Here is a 16,356-nt window from a genome sequence, read left to right as displayed (position 1 = left end):
CAACATACAAAATTGGAAAAAATATTTGCAAATTATACATCTAATAAGAGGTTAATATCCAGAATAAAGACCTCCTACAAATCAACAACAAAAAAGTAACCCAATTGAAAAATGGGCAAAGAATTTGAACACGCACTTCTTCAAAGGAGATACACAAATGGTCAACAAACATTTGAAAAGAAGCTCACTATCACTAATTATTAGAAAAAATGCAAATCAAAACTGCAATAAGATCACTTCACACCCATTAAAATTAGTGTTAGCAAGGATATGGGAAAACTGGAGAAACTGGAACCCTTGTGTACTGTTGGTATGATACAAAATAGTGCAACCACTACTGAAAACACTATGGCAGTTTCTCGAAAAATTTAAATTATAATTATGACATGAACCAACAATCCCATTTCTGGGTATATATTCAAGACAAATGAAAGCATGATCTTGAAAGGATATTTGCACACCCATGTTGACTGCAGCATTATAAACAATAACCAAGATGTGAAAGCAACTCAAATGCTCATCAAGGGATGAATGGATAAACAAAAATGTGGTATATCCATAAAATGGAATATTACTCAGCCACAGAAAGGAAGAAAATTTTAACACATATTATAATATGGATGAACCTTGAAGGGCAAAGACAATTCTTATTCAGTGTGTATAGGATTTCAGCTTTGCAAGGTGAAAATGTTCTAGAGATCTACTGCACAGCAACTTAACACATACAGAACTGTATACTAAAAATTGGTTAAGATGGTAAATTTTATATTATGTGTTTACCACAATTTAAAATAAATAAAAATTGTAATATATTTGTCCAACAAATTATCATACATCAGTGACGAATAAGAGTAATGCTTGTATATTTCTGATAGTTGACTACTGATGCATGATACAGTCAACTATCAGAAATACGAGAAAAAAGGAAGTGGTAACACGTACAGTATAATTCAAAACAATATAGTTCATTAAATAAGCAAACTAAACAATGTATTAATAATGTAAATATGGTAGAAACTATAAAGAAAAATAAAGAAATGAGCAAAATTCAGGGTAATGGCTATTTGACGAGGAGAACAAAATTGGTCTGAAGAATTTGTATCAAAGGTGTGATAATGTACATTTTTTTAAACCTAGGTGGTGAAGCCAAGGTTTGTTGTTGGTGGTAGAGTTTTAAATATCTCATATGTTATATTTTGTGTTTAATATTCTACAAAAATAGTTTTCTAAATATTCCAAGAAACTCTAAATAGTACATAATCAAAGTGTAAGGAAAATTTTTTCAACCAAGACTGAAAACCCTTGTTAAAAAGTCAAATTTTTGTTAAAAATATTTGTTTAGGAAAAAACAAAACAAATTAAATCGAAACCCCTTACTACATTATCAAAAGAACTTTAAGCCATGTATTCTAAAAGTTAAATTTTCTAAATGACCAACTGATTATCTATCTTTTTAAATGTATACCTGAATCTTCTTTCATAATTTTCCTTTATAATGTTTACTATTACTCACCTTAACAACTATTATTACAATATAAAACAAGTCTACAACTTGGCATAAAAATACTTTAAGAAATGGGGAAAGGCTATTCATTTATTTAACAAATAGTTATGATTAGATAATACAGGTGCCAATACAAATGTTCAACTTATTAAAAGCTGCTTAAATTCAAATTTAATAAGAGCTAAGAAAATGCAAATTAAAGTCAACATTGTGATATTTCACATCTATTAGACTGCCAAACATGAAGAAGAGATATGTGTATATTATACATGTTTAAGTGTATATATTTCTTCTTCATGTTTGGCAGTCTGATAGATGTGATGGGGGGAGGTGTTCTTAAGCATGTCTGGTGGGAATGTAAGGCATTAAAGCTTTTTTGAAAAGCAGGCTACCAACAGTTATTAAAATTACACAAACCCTTTACCCCGTAATTTCCACCGTCTATAATCGATCAACAGATACAAAACCACTAACATACAGACATGCATTAAGGGATTTTTTAATGCATCATTATTTATCATGGTCGAAAAAACTAAACAACATGAATGCCTAAAAACAAGAAAAAAAATGACTTACTGTACATTTCAACCATGGAATCTTATACTGTAATAGTTGGACCTATCCCAGTTGAGGTGCAGGCATATCATGGAGTACTCTTCAGTAAGAGAAGTGAGGTGGAGAAATGTATGTATGCGATAATCCCATTTGTTAAATGAAAAATAAAAACTTTCAAAATCCTTATATATGTATATCTGTATATACCTGTGTATATGATGATTTTGTGAGCATGGAGAAAAACATGGAAGGCTACCTACAAAAATAGGTAGGTTGACATGGATTATGAGGAAGGAGAGGGCCAATGATATGGAAAGGAGAGGCTAAGCCAAAAGAAAAATCAAAAAGTTACTCTTAAAAAATCATACATGATCCCATTCATGCAGCTGTGTTTATGTATTACAGGAAGTAGTTAATGTTGTGAAGATCCAAATACGGACCAATAGAATGATTTTTTTTTCTTAAAGCCATCTTCTGGTTTAGAATAAAATATCCTATGACAGGATTATATGCTGTGACAAGAGATTTTATTTTTCAAATATGGCTGCAACTATATCTCCCATCTATGTGCTTTCCTTACAATGTGACCTTGACCCTTCTTCTATGAAGAACTGAGTTCTACATTCTCTTCTGAAATCTGGGCAGGTTTGGGACTTGCTTGTAGCAGAAAAAATGTGGTGGAAGTGATGCTGTGTGACTTTTGAAGCTAGGTTAGAAAAAAATGCAGCTTCTGCCTTATTTGCTGAATTACTCCTTTGCTTGGAGTCCTGAGTCACTATTAAAAGGAAAAAAAAAAAAAGTCCAACTACTCTGAGCCCATCATGTTCTGAAAAAGGCAAGGCAATAGGGAAACCTTATATAGGTGCTCAAGTCGTCAGTCTCGGTCTTGTAGTCGCCTAGCCCAAGCCAGACATGAGTGAATAATTTCCGGATTATTCCAACATCAAGCAACTGAGCTTTTCACATCTTCCCTGCCGAGACTCAAGACATTGTGGAGCAAAAATAAGGTATCTCCAGTAAATCCTTTCTGAAAATGAGCCACAGAATCCAAGAACATGACAAAATTGTTGTTTTGCACAACTAAGTTTGAAGTGGTTTATTAAGCAGAACACATCAGTAAGCATAATGCAAATTAAAACTGTTTTATCTCAATTTAGACAGTAGAAAACTGTTAACTGACTTAAAAAGTGACAATAGTGATGACAAAGTCAAATTTCTAAAATATGCATTTTAAAATCCTTTCACAAAATAACTAGAAAAGCAGTATTTTCCAAGTTAATATTATTTAAAATAATGAGGTTTTTATTATGTATGTAACTAAATTAATAAATGAGCAAAAGATATCTATCTGAATATCATCCCTATGTCTAAGAGGACATGTATTCTAGATGGTAAAATTTTTACTTTTTAAATCTTTTCATTCAGAAAATGCATGAGAACCCTGTATTTGGCATTACCTTAAATTCAAACGTTTACAATATACTTTCACTTTACCAGTCTCGTATATTACTGATCGACCTGAACTAAAATACACATTCAACAACTGGTATCTTCCTTTAAGTTGTCAAAGTTTCCCTGCAACCACTCAATTTTAAAGATAATAATCCTAAAATATGGCTGTAAATTGTTTGCAAAACTATATACCTTTTAGCAATATAGAGAAAAGGCAAAAATTGATCCATTTTATTCATTAAAATTATGTAATTTGATTCAAAAAGATTGTTTTTTCTTTAATAAACTAAAACATTCTTGAGAATGGTAAGGTGTTTTTAGTTAAGGTCATCTCAATTTTGTACCCATGTTAATATGTTAAAGACTAGGCTTTGGTTTTCAACATTTTCATGAAACTATTTCTTCCCAATGTTGGAAGGACCCAAGTAACACTCAGCAACAGACCATGTAAACAGAAATTTTTAAGTAGTTCTGGAGTCAAAACAAAATAAAAAAACCTGCTCAACTTAGTTCTTTTAAAAACTGGACTACATTGATATGACAGATATAATTACAAACTGATGCTGATACTCCATAAGCAGCCACAAAAACTTAGTTAACACTCACTAAATATTTCTGAGTTACTTTACAAATCGTTCCTTTATTTCTAGCAAAATATTATTATTCTTAAAAACCTGTAATTCCAGTGGACTAGGGCATAGTTCAAAAACAAGTAATAACCCTAAGATTTAAAAGGAGGAGCTTTGGAGTTAGGTAAATCTATATTAAAATCCTGATTATACTATTTAAAAGCTAAATGCCCTCTCTAAGTTTTACTAGTTTCCTCCTTTCTAGTAAAATAGAGACAATGGTAGTATCTTTGCCTAGAGGGTTGTTAAGGAAGACATTTCATATTTATTAACAATTCTCCTGAACCTGGATTTTATTGTTGGCAACAATGTGCTCAATTTAAAGGACTATAATTTCCAGTTTTCTTTAAAGTTAGAGTAGTTTACTAAAATGTAAACTGAAGTACATAGGTTGAATTTCTAGGAAAGTTCTTGAAGAAGCTGATTCTGTAGAGAAGTGTGTCTTTTTCTCCTCCTCCCTACCCCACAGCAACCATGTTAGAACATGAGGGGATAAAAGCCACGTGCTAAAGATGTGATACAAAAAGCCAGAAGGCCCCTGGATTCCTGAAAACCAGCAATCTTATCATCCTGGCTTCTTTATTATCAGAAATACATTTCTGTTTTGTTTCTATTACACACAATTGAACCTCATCTGCTAGTTAATACAATTTATTATTAGGAATTTTAAAAGATAAGACATATAAAGTTTACCACAAATAAACTGGTACACTGCAAGTAATCAAAATAATATAATTTTTTGAATCCAAGTAGCTGTATTTCAGCATATCATCAATGTTCTTATTTTTCCCTTGAAGTTATTAAGTTTGTCATCTTCGATGAACTTATTTATTATACCCATTGGTCAATTTCAAGGTGGTTATTTTAAAGCCATTTACTAGTCCTTGATTTAAAGAAGCAACTATTAAATGCATTTTTTAAAAACTTTCTCTACTCTATCTGAACATCTTTCAAACTTCACATAAACTGGCAGTGGTTAAGAAAACATAAATTAGGAATAATCCACAGTATCAGTCACTTCCTCTATCACCATATATCCTCAAAAACTCAGAGAACAAATTCTCCTCACAAATGATGAACTAGAAGTTGGACAAGCTTACTTTCTCTTTTAACTTGCATGAAATGCTGAAGCCCTTTTTTCTTTTAAATCCCTTTCACTAAAAACACTGTAGCTTTGCAAGTCAACTCAGCTTTTTCATGTTTAAACCAAATTTCCCAAATTCCTCATTGATGGAGATAAGTTTATGTGTGCCAACAATTAGCAGATACTATATTTTGCTGAATTTCAGAAGGGCTGTACTCTAGAAGGGCTGAATTTGATCTACAAAACAAGTGTTTGAAACCTCATGTCCTGATGGTCTTGGGCAATCAATACATGGTAGGTCTAGTATTACACTAGACATATTGAGACATTATTTGTCGGAGGAACAGTGAATCTGCTTTTTTCCTGGATATGGACCTCAAGACAAAATGGTAGGCCTTGGATGACCATCTTTGGAATCAGACGCTTCCTAAATACCGTTTATGCAGCAGTCTGCCTTTACATCTTCTGGATGGGTATCTATGTTCCTGAATCCCTTCATGGAGAGAGGGCAGTATCCTCTTCCAAGCTAGTCAATTCACTGCCTCCAGAGTCCAGAAAGGGGTAGATATAGCATAACCCTTACCACACCATTTTTACTCAACATTCGGTATAAAATCTCCTGCTTATAAACCTCCAGCCTAACAGTGTTTGCAGGGCTGTTTCACCAGGCACGAGAAACATAAACCACAAATGACCCAAGTACAGCAGCTTAGTTAGATTCCTGCTACCACTTTTAAGATAGTTGTTGTTGCAACAACTTTTAACAAACAAAGCATCAAATTAAAACCTTCTTTAAAAAGCTATTTGATTAATTTCTACTTGATTAATTACCAGTCTACAACTTGAAAAAAGGTCTAGAAGCAGGTAATCAAAAATTATCCAGTGAAACTGAGTAGTAGTGGCTGAGGGATATCTCCTAAAAGCCATGTTTTTTACCTTCTGACACTATTTTCCCTGACTACAGATGACTGGTTCAGAGATAAACATAAGATCCAAGCTGGAACAATCATAATCTTTTTCCTAGGAACTTTAAATTTAAAAAATGGATATGCCTAAAAAATAAAAGTCACTGGAACATAACTGCTTTTGGGCAGCACTAGATATAGCAGGTCCATGATCTCCCTTCACTGAGTTTCCTGGAGGAAATATGCTCTTTACCTCATCTCTAAATTCTGAGAAATACCCTAATATACTTCTAAAGGTTCTTCTGGATAAGCTAACTAGAATCTAATTTTGTTGCCTGCATGCAAGAAAAAAGAAAACTAAATCCACTAAAGATCAAGAAAATTACTTACTTCTCAATATGTAGTCTGAAAAACTGTCTTCACTCAAAAATATTAACTAATGCCCAAAAGAAAGATGGTACTCACCTATCGTATTGGTGAAAGTAAACAAACAAAAGAAATGCACATTTCCCTTGATTTAGGAATTATAGATGACAAAATTCGCCTTTCATAAACAAGCACACAAACATCCTTTGATGATTCATCAATTCTATTCCTAGAATTTAACCTACAGAAACACTAAACAAGTAGACAAAGATGTATAAAGAATACATACTTACTATTGCTTTCAATAGTTAAAATTTTTAAATAATATACACATGCATGAAAGAGGAATATAGTTATAGTATAGCCATACAATAAAATACTCAGCCATTAGAAAGGATGAAATAGATCTAAATACACCGATACAGAAAGATATCTAGGCAGTATGAATGAAAAAACCAAGAACAGTATTCACATAACCCCTCATATAACATAAACCCCTCCTACCATATATAAATACATATACATATATTCATAGAACAAAAGTCTGGAAAGATATATATTAAACTTTCAAAGCTGGTTATCTTTGGAGAATGGTAAAGACAAACGCCTTTATTTTCAGCTTTATTCGTTTTTATATTGTAAAATTGAATGTATTACTTTTATAATCATTAAGAAACAGTTTAAGAAAATCATATACCATGGAAAAATATAAAGAGAAAATTAAGAGGCCCTATAGACAAAGTAGAAATCTTTATTAAGTGGTAAGTAAATACTTCACAAAATGTGGCTATAGTTCAAAGGTAATAACTATGATAATAAAATAATTACTTAAAAAAGAGTAAGACTTATAATTCAGATTAACTTGCTGAAAATATTAAGAGGGTATCATGATATCTTAACTAAATCATATTGAATCATCACATTAATTAACCCTAAATAAATACTCTATTTAGACTTATAGTTATTATCTATCTGAAGACATGACTGGTTTTTTTTATAAAATAGTACTTACAGTTCTCTACAATTTCATCAAAAACTGCACCAGTTTTCTCCTCAAACTGAAAAAGAAAAAAAAGAGAAAAATAACATTAGAATCATATTCTTCCAGTGTACTTTGATTTTCCTCCTGACTTCCCCAAGATCTATAATTTTCACCCCAAAATAAACAAATATACAACATAAACAAAAACACTGCCAAATAGAGTAAGATAAAATTTAGAATGAGCAAAATAAGTTCTCAGGCCAAAACCAATAAACCAAAAAGGAAGAGATAATACATGCCCTCACTATTAAAAAGAAAAAATTTTTTTTTCTTGGTGGATACAGGCTTTCATTTTGGGGGGTAAGTACCTAGGAGTGGAATTGCTAGGCCATATGGTAGTTGTACATTTAACTTCTTTAAAAAACTGCCAATTGTTTTTCATAACAGTTGTACCATTATACACTTCCAACAACTTATCTCCATCATTTGTCAATCTTTTTAACCTCAGCCATTCTAATAGGCATGAAGTAGCTCACTGTGGAGACTAATGATGTTGAATATCTTTTCATGTGCCATTTGCAAATCATTTCTGTAAAGTGTTTATATCATTTCACATTTTTTATGGGGCTGTTTCTTTTCTTTTTATTGAATTTTTAAAGAGTAAAATCCTTTGTTAGAGAAATGTACTGTATTTTTCTCTCAGTCTCTGGCTTGCCTTTTGATTTCTTATTTTTTGTCTTTCAAAGAACATAAGTTTTTAGTTGTTTTTTTTTTCACTTAATCTTAACCAAAAAGCCAAAGAGTGATAGTTTTAGTTTTTAATGTTTAGTTTATTACTTTTTATTTTGTTTAATGTTTTTTGTGTGTTCTGAGAAATGTTTCCAACACCAAGATCACAAATTTTCTTCTAGATGTCTTACAGTTTTAGATGTTCATTTAAGATTATGATTTGTTTCATCCTAATTTTTACACATGGCATATAAAAAGGTAGAGGTTCATTTTTGTCCCCCATAAAGTTCCTTTATTTTTTTAAACTTGATTTTATTATTAGTTTCAAGTATATAGTACATGGGTTAGACATTCGTACAGTTTATAAAATGATCCCCCTAATTGCTCTCTCTCTCCTCTGGCTCTTCACCTAGCCATTACATTAATGCTAACTGCATTCCCTATGGTTTGCTCCCCACCTCCACATGACCATCTATCAACTACTAATTTGTACTTCTTAACTCTTTATCCCTTTCTCCCAGGCCCCCAACCTCCCTCCCCTCTCATCATCACCAGACTGTTCTACTTGTGAGTCTGAAAAACACTTATTTTTTAAAAATCACTTTTATGTCACAAGAGGATCGTATATATTTATAATAAAAAATACAGCCAATAAATGTTCTAAATAAACACTTATTGAGAACTTGCTAACATTTATTGAGGATTATGTAAAACTTCGAATCAAAACTGAACAGAACATCAGAATCAACAGGTTTTGCTATTAGATTAAAGCCAGAAATCAGCTGATCTTTAAATGAAAGTGAGCCATGTTACACGGATGATTGCTATTTTAATATGCTAGGGCCTAAGACTGAAGTAAAGCCAAGTGTGAGATAATTTCAGATCTTTGAAACAGACACAGAGGGGGGGGAAATGTAAATCAGAGGCAATTCCACCTGGGGGCTAAAGACATTAGCATGCTCCATTACTGGTCTTTAAAGGTCCCCTCACTTCAGCAAGTGTGAGCATTCCAACTTCCTGTTTCCCTGCCACTTCTTATCAATTTGGCAAGAATACAAGAAAGGCTACTTCTTGATAAACGTTGCCTACCATATAACCCACAGTCTCTCTTCATTCAAGGGAGAAATGTTAAAGGGAAAAAGAACAATCTAGCTACCTACACATCTGCAGAGGAAACACAACTACTACAGTAATCAATAATATGATAGTCGTAAATGCAAACAACCAAGGATCTCGGGTTCTTGAAAGAAATTACTGTGAAAGAGAGGGTCAAGGTAAACAAAGGGAACAACTACTCCAGAAAAAAAATCGATTAATTTACAGAAAAGAAACTTCTAAAAAGTATTTAAAGTGGTTTCGAAGATGACTGAGAAGCTACAGATGCAAATAAACATAGATAGCCATGAAAAAGAGACATGAGAGGATATTTGAAAACAAATGACTGAAAAACTTAAAATTCTATTGGATAGGCTACTGACAAAGTTCTCAGTCTCAAGAAAATGAAACAAAAAAATCAAAGATCTGGAAAAGGTATTTTATATGACAACATGAAAGACAACCAGTAGGTCTAACAGCAATCTCAGAGGAATCCCCAAAGGAGAAAACAATGAAAAGGTGAAGTAATACAAGAAAATTTCTCTGAACTAAAAATGTGAATATTTGAGATAGAAAAAGCCCACCAAATACCAAAGAGTTAATGGGGGGTGGGGGGAGAGATACATCCTGATGAGATTTCAGAATTCCAAAAGAAAAGAAGAGGAATAAAGAAAACTATAGTGCACCTGATTCATAAAATGCATTTAATGTAACTGTATTCAACTATATCAACACTGAAAAGGAAAGGAAGGCAAGGTAATAATAAAGCCACTCTACCTAACATTCCATTCAATGAGTTATGTTCCAGAATGAAAAGGAAATAGAAGATGAGACTCTGCAAGCCAAATAATGAAAGCACTTGTCTGCACTGAGAAGGACCCAAGAGTTTAAACATAATGCATTTTTGTACAATATTTCCCCTAGACACTTTATGTAATGCTCAACCAAAGAAACTACAATCATACTCAATGTTATAAGAAAAAAATGATACTGATGCTATTACTAGAGTAGTATATCTGTAGTTTATGGATGACTTAAAGGGATTTTTCTAAGGTAATTTGTACTATGTACTATTTCATCTTGTGAGTTGATTATAAAACCTAACTGCTGGCTGTGTTCTATAAGAAACAAGAACCAGACTGATATTGCACTTCTCTGCAAGCTAGAACACAAAACATCAACGACTTCTACATTATAAAAGGAAAAGATTTGGAATTTAAACCAAATTTTATTATGAAAATTATTTAACAAAATGAGAATAAAATACATTAATTAAAATTATACTGAATACAAGAAATAGTGGCAACTGATTATGACTCAGACGAAACAAAGAAACCTAGATGGGAAGAACATCAGGAGCTGACACTTCAGCAGACACTTTCAATTGGCAAAATTTCCAGGATTACATTTTCTTCTCTATGGTTTAAAACCAAACCCTGTTTTCCTGCCTCTCACCCTCCCTCTCAAGTAGAAAAAACACAAGGACTAAAACATCGCCTTCCGATGCCAAACCATTTATATGTTGTTTACAAATAAACACAATATCATCCAGCAAGTCCCTTTTACTGACACTGCATACACATTTCAAAACCACACAGACAAAATAGATTAGTAGCTGGACTGCTGGAGGGGTGGGAAAGAAAGAGAGAAGAGATTCCTAATTGGTACAGGATTTCTTTTTCAGGTGATAAAAATGTTCTAAAATTGTAGTTACACAACTGTGAAAATACTAAAAACTATTGAATTGTACACTTTAAATGGGTGAATTGCATGACATATGAATTATATCTTTATAAAGCTGTTTAAAAAAACAGAAAAAATACATTTGACCCTTGAATAACATATTTGAACTGCACAGCTCCTCTTACATAGACTTTTTTCAATATATACTGTGAATGTGTTTTCTTTATGATTTTGTTAATTACATTTTCTTTAGCTTACTTCTAAGAATACAGTATAAAATACATATAACATACAAAACATGCATTGGTTAACTTTATGTTATCAATAAGGCTTCTGATGAATAGTAAGTAGGCTATTAGTAGTTAAGATTTGGGGGAGTCAAAAGTTATATGCAAAATTCCAATTGCATGGGGGAGGAGGTCAGCATCTTGAACCCCACATTAAGGATCAACTGTAAACTAGTTCAAATATGACAGGGAATTTATTGGCTTATGAAAGTAAAAAGTCTGAAGATTGGGTAACCTTCAGACACATTTTTATCAGTGTTTTAGCTCCCCTTCTTTATACATCTCTCAACTCTTGCCACCTCTAAGTTTCAGCTTCATCCATGCACCACACCATCCACAAAAGGAAAGACTCCAGATGCCCCACAACTCCTAGCAATGTTTCTGAGTATTTAATGGACTGGACAACCTCATAACCAGTCAATAACTGGCCTAGGCTTTATTTCCTGAACCAATTACTCCATCAGGAAGGAGGCATTACCTTGTTTGGCTTAGACAATTCATGAAGTCTATTCAGCCCACTTAGACCGTCTGTATGCTACACAGTGGGAAAAAGGACTACCAGTAGTTGGGGAATCAACCGGTATTCATTCCAGTGAACTAATGAACTCATTTTTCCCTGGCTGGTGACAGGTTTTAGTGGCAAATAGCAAAAAATAAACTGAGGAATTTCTTGGGTTTCTTTTTCCGAAGGCCACACCCATCCGTCTAAAGACGCATCTAGCTAAATGCACAGCATACAGTCTTACAGACCAAGGGTCCCCAAACCCTGGGCCACTGACCAGTGCTGGTCTGTGGACTGTTAGGAACCGGGCCACACAGCAGTAGGTGAGCACCAGGCAAACAAGCGAGGCTTCATCTGTATTTGCAGCCGCTTCCCATTACTAACATCACCACCTCAGCTCCATTTCAAATCAGGCATTAGATTCTCATAGGAGCACAAACACTACTGTGAACTACGCATGCGAGGGATCTAGGCTGCATGCTCCTTTTGAGAATCTAATGTCTGATCTGAGATGGAGCTGAGGTGGTGATGCTAGCATTGGGGAGTGGCTGCAAATATAGATTAATATTAGCAGAGAGACCATAATAAATCAACTGCTTGCAGACACAAATCAAAACCCTATCCAGTGACTGGCAAGTGAGAAGCTGCATCTAGTGGCAGGCTTTGTACTGGCAAGGGAGTTGATGTACTTCAATTGTACAGCTGCATCTGGTGGCAGGCTTTAAATCAAAATCTGACACTTATTTTAGTCAGCACGTGGCCCACCCATTATTTTATTTACCACTTCTGTCTGCACCTCTTTCCCATACTGCACACTTGTCTCAGCCACAGTTTTAGTGACCCCACAAGCTAACCCTGGCCAAATGAATGTAAACAAGCATCACTGAAGAGTTTCTTTGAAAAGGGAGACAGACCCAGTGATGAGACAGCAGAAGACTACCAACAAAAAGAAAGCTGCATTTAAAAGGAAATAGCAAGAGTCCTATTTAAATTACAGGTTCACTGCAACAGGTGATTCACATTCTCCAAGCCTGCTTTGTTTAACATGTGACGACCAATGAAGCCATGAAACTTTCAAACCTGCTTCACCACATGGAGACAAAGTACCCTGAATATAAAGACAAGCATTTAGAGTTTTTCCACAGAAAACAAACATGAACCTGAACAAAAACAATTATTGAAGAACACCACTTTATCAAATTATCTGCTCTGAAAGCAACACTCTTAGCAGCTAACCACAATGCTAAAGCTAAGAAGTCCTTTATTCTTGGTAAAGAGTTCATCCAGCCTGCTGCTACAGATATATGTCATGAACTTTTAGGAAAAGCTGGAGTTCAAAAGGAGGCACACGATCCTCTTTCGGCTAGCACTGTAACTAGATGAATTGATGAAATAGCAGAGGATACTGAGGCGCAACTGTTAAGAGAGAATTAATGAGTCACTGTGGTATGCAATCTAGGTTGACAAGTCTACCAATGTTCACAATGAGGCAACAATGCTAGTTTTTGTGCAATCTATTTTTCAGCAATCTATTTTTCAGAATTTGAGTATGGAGCCACTCCAAAGATTTGTTAGAAAAACAGGCACCATAGCAGCACATTTCAGTGACACAGAATGGGTCGCAAAATTTGCTTATTTGTATAACATATTCAACCTGCTTAACTAACTTAAATTTGTCATTTCAGGAGAAAGCAACAACTGCATTCAAGTCGGCAGATAAAGGGGCTATATTCAAAGCCAAACTGGAATCATGGGGGCGATAAGTGAATAAACACTGGGATTTCTGACGTTTCAAACATTCTCAGAGATTTTTAAAGAGACTGAGCCAGGGCCCTCTATCTCCCAGCTGATGATCTATTTCAGCTTTCAAGTTTGAGTATTACCTCCCAACCACAAAAGACTCCCAAACTGGAAAGGAATGGATCCACAACCCATTTATGAATAAGCCAGGTGAATCGACTTTGTCTGTGCTAGAAGAGGATCAACTGCTTGAGATCACAAATGACGGTGGCTTTAGAAGTGTGTCTGAGACAACTTCAAATCTCCATACGTTCTGGATTAAAGTCAAGGTGGAATCCTGAGATTGCCACAAAAGCACTCAAAAGCCCACTTCCATTTCCAAACTCCAATTTTTGTGAAGCAGGGTCTTCTGCAGTAACCAAAATGAGATTCAGAGTAGACTGGTTATAGGCAACACACTTTGGGTGTCACTGTCTCCAACTCCCTCAGATGGGACCATCTAGTTGCAAGAAAGCAAGCTGATTCTGCATTATGGTGTTATATAATTACTTCATTATATACTACAATGTAATAATAATAAAGTGCACAATAAATGTAATGTGCTTGAATCATCCCAAAACCATTTCCCCCATCCCAGGTCTGTGGAAAAATTGCCTTCCACAAAACTGGTCCCTGGTGCCAGAAAGGTTGAGGACCACTGTTATAGAGAGGGTACCTGAATGGAAGGAAAATCATGTCAAGACAAAACAGATCAGAGTTAATTTAGCTTTTGCAGTATGGAAAAGCACGTAAGCAAGTTAAGACAGCACTGCAGCCTCAGGTAAGAAGGCAAGATAGAATGCCCCCCAAAATGAACTTGGAGTGGTCCAAATAATGTCCCGGCCATTGCTCCATCCATCCTCCTTTCAGTGGGGAGGTGGGAGAGACAGAGAAGCCTAGAATTCTCCATTAAAAGGCCACAGAAATATAGATTACTATTAAAAAATTCATAATTATAATTCCAAAAATGAGAGCAGACACAGATTACTATGGAGAGTCTACCTTTCCTAACTATAAGTCTCCCTGTTTTCATCTTCCTCCTATGATATATATATACCAATGTCATATCACTAGAGTAAAAGCTAATTAAGAGTATGTTTTTGATACAACCAAAATACCTAGAATGGTGTCTGGCATATTGTACACACTCAATAATTACTTACTGCTGAATGACAGAATATCCCAGGCACTAGATATTAGAAACTATGAAAACAGACATACAGTACTCTCCATTCTCCCTCTGCTACCCCATACCTTCCACTCTGTTCTGCAAGCAGCCTCAGCTGTCCACACACAACCTTCCTGCAGGCACCTTTAACTTGAGGTGAATCAGCTCATAGCAAAACATGTCTGCCTGACCCTCTAGTATATATAATTTAGTAACTTTAGCCCTCTGGACAGAACCATAAGTAGATGAATAGATAGATGGACAGAGATAGATAAGCAGGCAGACAGGATTTTTATTCAAAAGCTATTCCCGAAGTCTTCAGACTGCTTTGTAAGGTCTCCCAGATCCCTTCAAACACTACTGTAGAACAAGGTTCCCTAATGGACACACAAGGTGCACAGCACCATCAGAGACCAGGAATCAATAAGGCTCATTCTTGTCAGGACATTAAATGATTAGTCCCTGTGCAATGAGTTATGGTACCAGGTATGGAACATCTCACTTAAAGTCAATTTAAACAAAAAAAAATCTTGCTTTCCTATTTCTGTAGACCAGTATGTGAGATTAAATGCAGACACCATTAACCCAGATCTTTGAGTGATTCAGATAAAACTTAAAGTCAAGTCTACAGCCATGCTACCCTGAACAAACCCGATCCTGTCTGATCTTGGAAGCTAAGCAGGGTCATGCCTGGTTAGTACTTGGATGGGAGACCATCTAGGAAGACCAGGTGCTGAAGGCGTAAAAAATAAATAAAAATTTAAAAATTAGGGATTGTAAGATGACAAGGTCCTTGCAATCTGTGAGGTCAACCAAGGGTTGCCTCACTTTAAAAAAAATAAAAAATAAAAAAATAAAAAAGATAAGAATTTCTCTATCTTTACTACTTCTCAAATTTTTTTCACTGTGACACAGGTTATACTGAGTGTCAGCTGGGCTGCCTACTCCTCCTCCCTAGCTGAAAACAAGGAAAAACTTGGCATGAGGGTGGGAATGGGGCTTTGGATGAATGACAACCCCCAGGAAGGAGGTCCTGAGTGCTAGAGCCTGGGTCTGAGGTAAGGGGTAACCTTGGAGAGGTATCTTGCCTGTTGGCATGAGGGTGGGAATGGGGCTTTGGATGAATGACAACCCCCAGGAAGGAGGTCCTGAGTGCTAGAGCCTGGGTCTGAGGTAAGGGGTAACCTTGGAGAGGTATCTTGCCTGTTGACAGTTAAGCCCCTGCAATACTTGCCAGGACCCAGTCTGGGACATAATGCCTTCATCTTCAGAGTATGGACTCTAAGCATGAAGAATGTGTGCTGGTCAGGATCTCGTAGATATTCTCTGCATTGTTTACATATAAGTAAGAGCGCTTTGTGTCTTCAGTTCATTCCCAAAAGGTGTGAGTGAACACATGGAATAGAGAAAAAGACATCCCCTTTATATCACATTTAACATTTGCAGTTTATAAGCCACAAATACAGTTTACACATAAATGTGTGTCAGTCAAATCACAATTCAGTTCTTGTATAAAGATGAAGTGAGAAAAAAATAAAAAGAAAAAACAAATATTTCTTCAACTTCTCATTGGCTATGGCATCCAACAGTTTTTATTATACTATTGCCATCAAACACACAGAGGGCCCTGCATGTG

The 16,356-nt window shown here is 35.0% G+C and overlaps 1 protein-coding gene and 1 pseudogene across 5 annotated transcripts in view; one reads left to right on the top strand and one right to left on the bottom strand.

Moving 5' to 3' along the window:
• The window catches only part of ZMYM4 (zinc finger MYM-type containing 4), a 143,416-nt gene that overhangs the window by 84,700 nt on the left and 42,360 nt on the right, over positions 1-16,356 (bottom strand). For all 5 annotated transcript variants that reach the window (XR_004954261.1, XR_004954262.1, XM_036231549.1 and 2 more), the window contains one exon: positions 7,508-7,553. Coding sequence is in view for 2 of the 5 variants with exons in the window: in XM_036231549.1 (XP_036087442.1) it covers positions 7,508-7,553 (46 nt within the window). In the remaining 3 variants the exon portion in view is untranslated. The remainder of the gene's footprint in view (positions 1-7,507; positions 7,554-16,356) is intronic.
• Positions 15,344-15,462, top strand: LOC118606636 (annotated as a pseudogene).

The sequence above is a fragment of the Rousettus aegyptiacus genome, unplaced genomic scaffold (genome assembly GCF_014176215.1).
Source record: "Rousettus aegyptiacus isolate mRouAeg1 unplaced genomic scaffold, mRouAeg1.p scaffold_m13_p_1, whole genome shotgun sequence".
In the NCBI taxonomy this organism is placed as follows: Eukaryota; Metazoa; Chordata; class Mammalia; order Chiroptera; family Pteropodidae; genus Rousettus; species Rousettus aegyptiacus.
The sequence above is the reverse complement of the archived record's forward strand: the minus strand, read 5'-3'. Positions and strand labels throughout refer to the sequence as shown.